Genomic DNA, 10,334 nt, shown 5'->3' with positions numbered 1-10,334 from the left:
GCCCTCCAAACCAAGGCTACAAACCATGATTTAATCCTGGCTTGTAATTCAGATTTGGAAGAAAGAAAGAAACCATAGTTTGTGGCTTGGAGAGAACTCCAAACTCTTAAACTGCAAATCTGTCATTGTAGAGCTGTGTGTGAAACAGGAAGAAGGAAGAGGCAGCATGCCTAACCCAAGGATCCTCCCCTGTCTGTTTTTGTAATGATAAAAATGCTAATGTCCTTCATAGCATTCTGGTTTCCATAGTCCTATTTCTGTTTCTAGGGCTGCAATCCTTTACTCAGTTGCATGCACTTCACTGAAGCCAAGATCTGGGATCCTCCTGAGTCTATACCGTGTATGTTCCAGGTGTGCACAGCCATGGCTTCTTTGCTTACTTTTTCACACCAGGAGCCCTCCTTCAAAAACACGCAACTGTGTTATATCTCTTCTGTGTTTAAACCCAGTTTACTTGTCATATGGAACCTGCTGGGTAAAGAAAGAAACACCCAGCTATGCTGGTGTGGATCTTTTGACCTGACCAGCAAGATTAAGCATGCATAACCGTGTAGGATTGCAACCCACATCTAGAGCGTATCAGCTATACTGGTGACATGTTACAGTTTAGAATACTGAAAGGCTGGCAGTGTCTCGGCCTGGCCTGCATAAGACGCACCCTTAAAGCAGTAGATGGCACATCAACCATGCAGGCTGCAAAATAAGAACATGCAACATGGCAAGCAACGTAACCCCTGGAGTTCAACTGTGCTTTGCTGTGAGGCATCACTAGCGTGCATTTGTTCAGCAGCCTACAGATATCTGAAACTGGTGGCTGAGGGGGCTGCTGCCTTGAGAATCAAATAAAATCAATGACATGCTTAGCTGTAGAATCTGAGCTCAGAATCCTGCATATTAAGGTGCCAAATTTCCTACTTCTGTTCTTTCAGCTAAGCTTTCTTTCACGTTTGTATTTTGTATTTCTGTTCCCATATTCTTTTCAAGAAATTAAGCTGGAAAGATGCTACTATGTCGAAAATATTTCTGTTGTACAATGAATCAGCAATTGCAGATGTGTTTGTGTAGGTCGGTTGTATTTGATAACAAAATGTACATTTTTGTTCCAAGTCCAGTGTGTTCTGCTTTTTTATATTAATATGCCATTTTTTGTTCTGTTTCTTCATCCTTATACACTGCTAATAAAGATGTGTAATGATGACCCTGAAATGTAGTTACTGGGGGAAATGAATTGCATTAGATGGACAGCAGGTAAACGCCTCAAATTCTTAATCGTGTGTTTTCAGAGATCACTGAGATCAACGGGCCTTGCTGCACAGCCTGATCTTAATCGACATTTACTTAGAGCTAAACAAGCCACAACTTTGAAAGTGGAACATTGGAACTTACCTGAAGGTCCCTTCTCTTCAGTGTGGGGAAGTCATCCAGACTAGTTAGGCCACTCCTCCTCTTGCTCCAGGCAGGGCCATACAAATTTGTGTAGACTGTATTGGCTCAGAGCAAGGTTTGACCCTCCATCCTTAGTACTGCCCAGCTCCATAGTGGACTTTGCATCCGACTAGACTTCTTCTTTTTTTTTGCGGTGGGGTGTGGATGACTTCACCCCACTGAAGAGAAGAAACTTTCAGGTAAGTTCCAATGTTTCATTCTCCTTCAGTGGGGGAAGTCATCCAAAATGGTTATATGCCCAAGCTACAACCTAAGTGGGATCCTCATTTTTATTTTTATTCTGTTCTACCATTATGTTGCACACCTTTCAATCAGATGAAGCTTCCACAGATTTTAACTGGTCCCACCTATAGTGTCTCACACAGGTATAAAAGGTGGACCAGGTTGCAACGGCCTCTTTGGAGGTGCTCCTGGAAAACTCTCTCTCTCTCTTTCTCATTGGGCTTCCCGCACGTCTGGCCTGGAGGATGCCTGCCCGGTTGCACGTTTCCGGCAGGTAGGGACAAACGGAGGGGGCGGGTGTTGGGCTTTGGGAGCGGGAGGTCGTCGGGTGCACGTGCGCCAGGTAGGGACAAACGGAGGGGGCGGGTGTTGGGCTTTGGGAGCGGGAGGTCGTCGGGTGCACGTGCGCCAACTTGGAGGCCAGAAGGGCAGCTGCGAGGGAGGGAGGGAGGGAGGAGAAGAAACGACACCTCGAAGAGAGCGGGGGGGGGGGGAATCGAGCCAGCCAGGCTCTCATGAGCGCACGCATGTTTGCGCGCCACGATGCCTTGATCTGCACGAGATGGGGGGGATGTCAGTTGACCTCTCCCCCCCAACTCTCCAGTGGTTCAAGAAGAGCCAGAGGCAGTGCTGTCTGAATGGGGAGATGCAGCAACTCCCTGACTCCCTCCTTGTATGAGTCTCCTCCCCTCCCCTCCTGCCTCCCCCCCCCCCGCAGCAGGAGATGGACGGACAGCCAGACATGGGGCGGCAGGCAGGCAGGCAGGCGCACACTTCCTCATTGCAAAGCAGATGGGATGCGATGGGATGGGGGGGAGCTTCTTTCGGGCTTATCCCTCCCCCTCCTCCCACTCTTCTCAAAGCCACCCCCTGTCCAAGACATTGTCCAAACGGGAGAACTGCTGACAGGTGAAGGGGGGGGGAGAGAGAGAAGAGAAAGTCCATTACATCAGGACTCCTCCTGCAGAGACGAACCCCCCCCAGCCCTGCCTGGAGGTTGGCAACCCTGTAATTGGTGGGCGCACGGGGGGGGCACGCCAGAAGGTAACCTCGCCTAGGGTACAAAAAAACCTGGAGCTGGCCCTGGTTCTGGAAACCAATCAGTGCTACTTTGATTGTCCCAAGTTCCAGCAAGTTTCTTCCAACGAGCTCCATCTGCCGTGGACAATCTGATACTTGCAGTGTGTTCCCTGGTCCCTTCTGCTGGTGTCCGTAATTGCCATCAGGTAAGGAGGCTGGAGGAAACCGACTCCTCTTGTCTGATTTGGTTTTGACCACTAGTTTAGTGACTTCTTCAGGGGAGGGCAGTATCTTGACTTATTTGTAGTCCCTTTTTGTGTTGTATGTCCTTCTGATAAGTAAGGAGAGCCCATTGTAAAGGCCTGGCATGGAAGTGGGCCCAAGGAATCAGATCTATGGACTACATCATCAGTCCCGGTACTGTCAATCAGTGCATGAGGGCCACTGACCTCTGCCAGATTTCTTTCACCCCTTCCAACAATTTTACCTGCTTCTTTGCAGGTAGAAACACTTTGGCCATCCTCATCTAAGTGGACTATATCTCTGGAGAGTGTGAGATGACTTTTTATTTATTTACTTACACACTGATCAGGCAGCCATGTGACTGAAGAGACTGAATAGTGGTGTCCTAGCTCACTTTCTCTGCCTCCTTGGCTCTACATAGGATATCATCCAGGTAAGGATAAAGGTGGATTCCTTGTTGTCGTAGATAGGCTATTAGAACTACCAGGACCTTGGTAAACCCCCTCGGAGATGATGCCAGCCGAAAGGGTAAGGCCTTGTATTGGAAATGCTGGCCCTGAAAATCAAAAAAGGAAAGCCTGGAAGGTGGAATATGCAGGTAAGCATCTCAAAGTTCTAAGGACATCATGTGTTTGTCCTACTGAATACTCTGTAGAATGCAGTGAAGTGATTCAAACCAGAACTAACACTTCTTTACCCATACCTTCAACTTTCTTTGATTTAGAATTGCTCTCCAGTCCCCAGATCTTTTTGGGACTACAAATAGAATGGATTCAATCCCATGGAAATGCTGTTCTAATGGCACTGGTTCCACTGCCCCTGTGAGCACTAAATGTTGAATAAGTCACAACAGAAAAAAGATGTCTCCATTCTGTCTTGGGAAGTGGGGAAGCACAGAAGTGATGGGGAGGGGGATTCTATCCTGTGTCCCTTCTAGTTCCAGATGATGGAGAGTACCCACTGGTCAGTCATAGGCTCCATTCAGATGTGGGGGAACTGCTGGAGTCGACCCCCAACCATATAAGTCAGGTGGTTGGTCTTTGTTTTATTGATTCCTGTTCTGTTTGTTAGGAGGGAACTGTCTCTGCTGGAATCTGGACCTATAGCCGAAGGTGCAGGAGCTCCCAAAATGCTTTTGCTCCCATTTTGTGTGTGTGTGTTTTGTTTTCAATGGAGATAAATCTGAAATAGACAGAGGGTCTGCCTTCCAAAGCTTTAGCCATAGCTTCCTTCTAACCACTATATTGGTAGCCTGTGCTCTGGCACCGAACTGCACGGCCTCTTGGGATGCATCTGCTGCAAATTTTGCAACCCTTTCAGTCTTTAGGATGGATCTCTTAAGCATCAAGGGGTCAGTGTCTGGCTTCTGAGGCAGGTTATCAGCTCAAACCATGATGACCCTGGTGAAATTTGAGAGCACGGCAGGGGCTCAGATTGTCAGAGCGGCTGCTTCATGGGATTCCTTCTGGCCGTCTCATTACTATTATTAAACACGTTGTCCACATCTTAGGCAAAACTGCTCTGAATGTAAGACTACCACTGGAACATCTAGCAGAGGGACCTGAAGTCTTCCATGCTTTCCTGCTGGAAAGGCGAAGGCCTTTCTTCCTATGCCTGCAAGAAAGTGCCATTACCTGGAACTGCACATTCTGCCTTTAGCACGTAATCAAAGAATTCAGGGAATGGACGAACTGAGGACCCTTTGAATGGTCTCTTAAAACCTCTAGTATCTAAACTGGTTGAAGCCAATGATTAGGTTTTTTCTGTTGTAGCAAATTAGCAGTTAAGAGAAGGAAAAGACACTTTTTTTAATCTCTGGAAATGTTCCGGCTGGAAATGCCTAGAAGAATTCTTCTAGGAAAGTCCTTGGAGAAATTTCTGACCATTCCCCTTCCTCTTTTTCACTGCTTGTTGCCATAGATCCTATGGATGAAGGGAGCACCTCCACCCCCAAACTCAAGCCTGACACACATGGTGAGGGAGAAAGGGAACATCTCTTTTGACTAGCTCTCAAAGGCTCCTGATGTCACCAGTGCTAGCGTACTTATGGGTGTGATCAGCCACAACCACCATTTGGCCTGGTAGTCCTAGCCACAGAAAGGCCAATATGATTCCTGGTTGCATACGCACGGGGTTGGGGGAGGCCCAGGCCAGACTAAAGGCCTGTGTCCTCCAATCTGCAGAGGGCAGAAAAAATGTAGAAAAAACCTGAGTGGCCACCCTACTGGAATTTTCCTGAACTGCCCAACCCACTGGGAAAGGCCTCAGAGAGGCTTGAAGGAGGGGAAACTGCTCTGCCGCACTGCTGCCCCTGCTTGGATCGGCCCCTCGTTCACATTGGAGGTCCTTATCCCACTGCTCCTATTTATCGGGGGGAGGATCTCACCTTCAGTTTCAATCCTCTTGCTCCCTGTAGGCCCAGAAGCCTCCACGTCTGTATGGGGCAGACCACCCACTGTGATCTACTCCTTGTTATTTGGACCCAGTAGAGCTCTACCAGACTTTTCCAGCACAGGCTGGCTTAAGAATGACCCAAAGCCTCAGGTCTGCCAGCTCCAACAACTGCCCATGCCACTGCAGATGCATCCACCATTGGTCAGTCTACAATGTCTGAAGCCTCAGGTGTCTCCCTATTCTAAGACTGGCAATGGGGCCCTTCCTCAAGGCCTTTCCATCTTCCATACCAACAAGGTTAGAGACTCCAAGAGAGTGCATCTAGGCTCTGATCCAGTAGATCTCTGCCAGGCTTTTCCGGATATCGACTGTGGAACAACCCAATGCTTCGGGTCTGCCAGCACCGTCGGCAGCTTGTGCAGCTATAGAGGTATCTGCCGTTGGCCAGCCTCCAGTGCCTGGAACATCAGGCAGGAGAGGCTTGTCTTAATGGTCTTTTTTTTTCTTTTTAAGACCAGTGATGGGGCCTTTCTTCAAGGCTTTTCCATCTTCCATACCAATAAGGCAAGAGAAGAAGAGATTAGATTTACACCCTGCCATTCACTACCTAAAGGTGTCTCAGAGCAGCTTACAAACTCCTTTCCCTTCCCCTCCCCACAACAGACACCCTGTGAGGTAGGTGGGGCTGAGAGAGCTCTGACAGAAACTGCTCTTTTTCAAGAACAGCTGTGCCAGAACTATGGCTTGCCCAAGGTCATCCAGCAGCTGCAAATGGAGGAGTGAGGAATCAAACCCGGTTCTCCCAGATTAGAGTCCGTGCACTTAACCACTACACCAAACTGGCTCTCTAAGAAAGCAGAGCTAGGGTGAAGTGTCCTGCTGGAGTGGCAGGGCTATCGAAACTGGAGGGTCAGCCTCGCTCTGCATCAATACAATCTACACAAATTTGCATAGCCCTGACTGGAGCAAGAGGAGACATGACCTCACCAGTTTGGATGTCTTCCCCCACTGAAGGCGAACAGCCATGTCACTCCATCCAGTGCTAGATTACTTGGGACTTACTCTCTAGTACATATGACAGTACTCATCCCCAGTCATTGTAATACACATCCCAAACCATCACCTTGAGCATACAGAGAGGCAAGATCAAAAACTTTCAAAATAAATGGTCTTGGGAACTGCAGAACAACTACACCCAAGAAGGAGTGTTCATGACCTCAGCCTAGCTGGAAGATATGTTATATGTCCTAGGTGGGGCAAGTTTGGCTTCTTTTCAATCTGAACTTTGTTCCAAGCCTGTGAAGTGAGTATATTGATACATTTGCCTGGGTAAACAAGGGCAATATTTCACTCCCCACCAGTACTCCCCCCCCCCTCCCGATACTGTTTAAATGTGGGTTCCCACATATCCTTTAGGTAGGTTTGTGTAACTACCAGTGTTCCTTCTAAGCTGAGTTAGTGTGAGCTAGCTCACAGTTTTTAGCCTTTAGCTCACAGATTTTTGTCTTAGCTCAGAAGGGATGGCTCCAAAGCAAACTAATTTATGCGGTAGCCAAATCAATTGCTCAGAACCTTAGTGCCAGTAGCTCACAAAGTAGAATTTCTGCTCACAAGACTCCACAGCTCAGATGGAGCATTGGTAGCTACCATGTAGGATTTCAACAGTTCACCCTAGAATGTTTCAGTAATCAATGTCAGGTATTGGCATTGCGTTTATTATTCTGTATTACTTATTTCTTGTATTATTGTATTAAAGTCGTGGAAGTAGTGACAGACTTCACGTTCCTGGGATCCCAAATCACTGCAGACTGTGACTGCAGCCATGAAATTAAAAGACGCCTGCTACTTGGGAGGAAAGCGATGGCGAACCTAAACAGCATGATAAAAAGTAGAGACATCACCCTGCCAACAAAAATCCGCATGGTCAAAGCAATGGTATTCCCAGTAGTCATGTATGGCTGCGAGAGTTGGACTATAAGGAAGGCCGAGCGCCGAAGAATAGATTCTTTTGAACTATGGTGCTGGAGAAGACTCTTGAGAGTACCTTGGACTGCAAGAAGATCAAATCAGTCAATCCTAAAAGAAATCAACCCTGACTGTTCCCTGGAAGGCCAGATAATGAAACTGAAGCTCAAATACTTTGGCCACCAAATGAGAAGGGAGCACTCACTGGAGAAGACCCTGATGCTGGGAAAGATTGAAGGTCAAAGAAGACGGGGACGGCAAAGGATGAGATGGTTAGACAGTGTCAAAGATGCAACGAACATGAAACTGAGCAAACTTCAGAGGACAGCGGAAGACAGGAGGGCCTGGCGGGATCTAGTCCATGGGGTCGCGAAGAGTCGGACTCGACTGTGCGACTGAACAACAACAACAACAATTACTTATTTCATTTATATCCTGCCTTTTCCTCCAATGGAGATCCAAAGCAGCTAACATTGTTCTCTTCTCCATTTTATCCTTACAAAAACCCTGTAAGGTAGGTTAGGCTAGGATGAGAGCATGTGACTGGCTCAATGACATCCAGTAAGCTTCCACAGCAGAGTGGAGATTCAAACCTCAGTCTCCCAGATACTACTTTAACCACGACACCACACTGACATTAGTTGGCACTGCTATCCTATGATCCGAACAGAGAAGAGAATGCTTCTAATTGTGTATAGAACACATCTCTTTCAACACTGAACAACCATAAGTCAGTGTGGTATAGTTGCTAGACTGTTGGTCTTGGATGTGGGAACTCAGATTCATCTCTCTGCTTAGCTACAATACTCACTGGGTTGAAATCTATCTCTTGGTGTGACTTAGTGCACAAAGTTGTTCTGAGGTTGAAGCATTGCTTTAAGCTTTACAGAGGAACAGCAAGATACAAATTCAACCAGCAAATGATAGCTACATGCAGTCCTTGTTTACCTGAGATTAAGGAGCAGAGCTTGTTTGTCGTATCCTAGGACTTCCTTACAAGCGTGAGCCTCGGTACCAATCTTTTTACAAATTAAATGCTACACAGCAGATTAAATTGCTGAGACTTGGCTTGCTTAATGAATGCACTGGGTGGGTGGATGGGTGGGAGGAGAATCCTAGATAGCCTCTCCTAAATCTCGGGGAAATATTTTCCTGTGTAATCCTGTTGACCCATATTTATATATGGAAATAGTGAATGGGGGTAGAATTTCCAGGCACCTACCAAACAGCTGTCATCAATTTCTATCTTCTAGCCCGGGGGTACACAACTCCTGGATGACCCAGGGTAGCCTGATCTTTTTGGATCTCAGATCTAACTTGTTAGTACTTGGATGGGAGACTACTGAAGAAGTCCCCCAGTTGAGCGGTGGCTCAAGTGGTTAAGACGCTGAACTGCAGGCTGTGGAAGGTCGGTAGTTCAGCAGTTCGAGACCCGAGTGTGCCACATGACGGAGTGAGCTCCCGTCTCTGGTTCCAGCTCCTGCCAACCTAGCAGTTCAAAAGCAAGAAATTGCAAGTAGATAAATAGGTACCACTTCGGTGGGAAGGTAACAGCGTTCCGTGCGCCTTGGTGTTTAGTCATGCCGGCCACATGACCACGGAAACGTCTTCGGACAGCGCTGGCTCTTCGGCTTTGAAACGGAGATGAGTACCGCAACCCTAGAGTCAGATTCGACTGGCTTTCGAGCAAGGGAACCTTTACCTTTACCTTACCCCCAGTGGAGGCAAGCTTCAGCTTAAATAGTAGGGGTATTTAAAATGAAATCTGTCATAGTGATCAGTTGTTTGAAGTAGTCAGTCAGGAAATATGTCCTCGTTTTTGCTTTTCAAAATATGGTAACTCTAATATATTCAACAAGCAAAACAGGTATCACAATGATTACATCAGCACTGGCTACCGCCTGTACCAAGTATTTAGTGCACAAAAGTGATAGAGAACATCTGGATAAAGAGAAGATACAGAAACCATTTTTGAAAGATAAGGTCTCATGCAGGTAAATAGGAAAACAATGTATGCATTGTGCAGAAATGTGCATCTATGTAGAATAAGCCATACATCATTGATTTTGTACCTCCTGGCCGGAACGCTGATCGATTGACTTATCAAGAATACCAAACTGGTGATTTTGTGGTGGAACAGTTATCCACCTGGACCATGAGTGAGCCAGAGTCAAAGAAGACCAATCAGATGAACCTGAAGCAGTGAGGCTGTGCACGATTGGCTGCCTGTGGGCTGGATCTATGGAATACCATGGTTCCCTTCAACTGTAACTGCCATTAAGGACATCGATGTCTTCGAAAGCTGTAAAAAGGTGAGGTCTTCAATGATTTATAACTGTTTTTCTTTTTAACCTGCACACTTTACACAAATTCTAACTTGTGAACAACATCCAGAGTCTCAGAACCTCTCTGTGTAAAGAGATGGGATCTCTTCCAGCATTCGTTTGTGCTGGACTAACAGCTTTGGCTGTTACTATCACCATTATCTCCCCAGAAGAATGTATGTAACTCCTGTCACAGCAAAAACAGACGCTGATGCTCTGAGGGAGAAGTTATAAAGGAAGGAAGCAGGGAGGGACTTATTCAGAAGAAGAAGAAGAAGAGATTGGATTTATACCCCGCCCTTCACTTAGAGTCTCAGAGCGGCTTACAAACTCCTTTCCCTTCCCCTCCCCACAACAGACACCCTGTGAGGTGGGTGGGGCTGAGAGAACTCTGACACAAACTGCTCTTTTTCAAGGACAGCTGTGCCAGAGCTTGTGACTGACCCAAGGTCACATCAGCAGGTGCAAGTGGAGGAGTGGGGAATCAAACCCGGTTCTCCCAGATTAGAGTCCGCACACTTAACCACTACACCAAACTGGCTCACAAGATCAGACTTTTTATGCATTTTAAATTCAGTTGCCAACTGCCTGGAGAAAAATGTCATGTCTTTTTAATGAAGGCTTAATGGGATGTTATTTATATCAGTGTCAGGAGAAGCAGAGGTCATTGCGGGGGGAATCGCGGGGGATCGCAGTTCCCCCGGGTGAGGTACGGGGGGC

The 10,334-nt window shown here is 47.0% G+C and overlaps 1 protein-coding gene across 1 annotated transcript in view; it reads left to right on the top strand.

Moving 5' to 3' along the window:
* Positions 1–3,441: 3,441 nt before the first annotated feature.
* Positions 3,442–10,334, top strand: part of CDC14A (cell division cycle 14A) — a 97,765-nt gene continuing 90,872 nt past the window's right edge. Inside the window, exons 1-2 of the mRNA XM_015407747.1 lie at positions 3,442–3,529; positions 5,348–5,526. Of these exons, the coding sequence (XP_015263233.1) occupies positions 3,442–3,529; positions 5,348–5,526 (267 nt within the window). The remainder of the gene's footprint in view (positions 3,530–5,347; positions 5,527–10,334) is intronic.

Source organism: Gekko japonicus, unplaced genomic scaffold (assembly GCF_001447785.1).
Source record: "Gekko japonicus isolate JY-2015 unplaced genomic scaffold, Gekko_japonicus_V1.1 scaffold2204, whole genome shotgun sequence".
NCBI classification, from domain to species: domain Eukaryota; kingdom Metazoa; phylum Chordata; class Lepidosauria; order Squamata; family Gekkonidae; genus Gekko; species Gekko japonicus.
The sequence above is the reverse complement of the archived record's forward strand: the minus strand, read 5'-3'. Positions and strand labels throughout refer to the sequence as shown.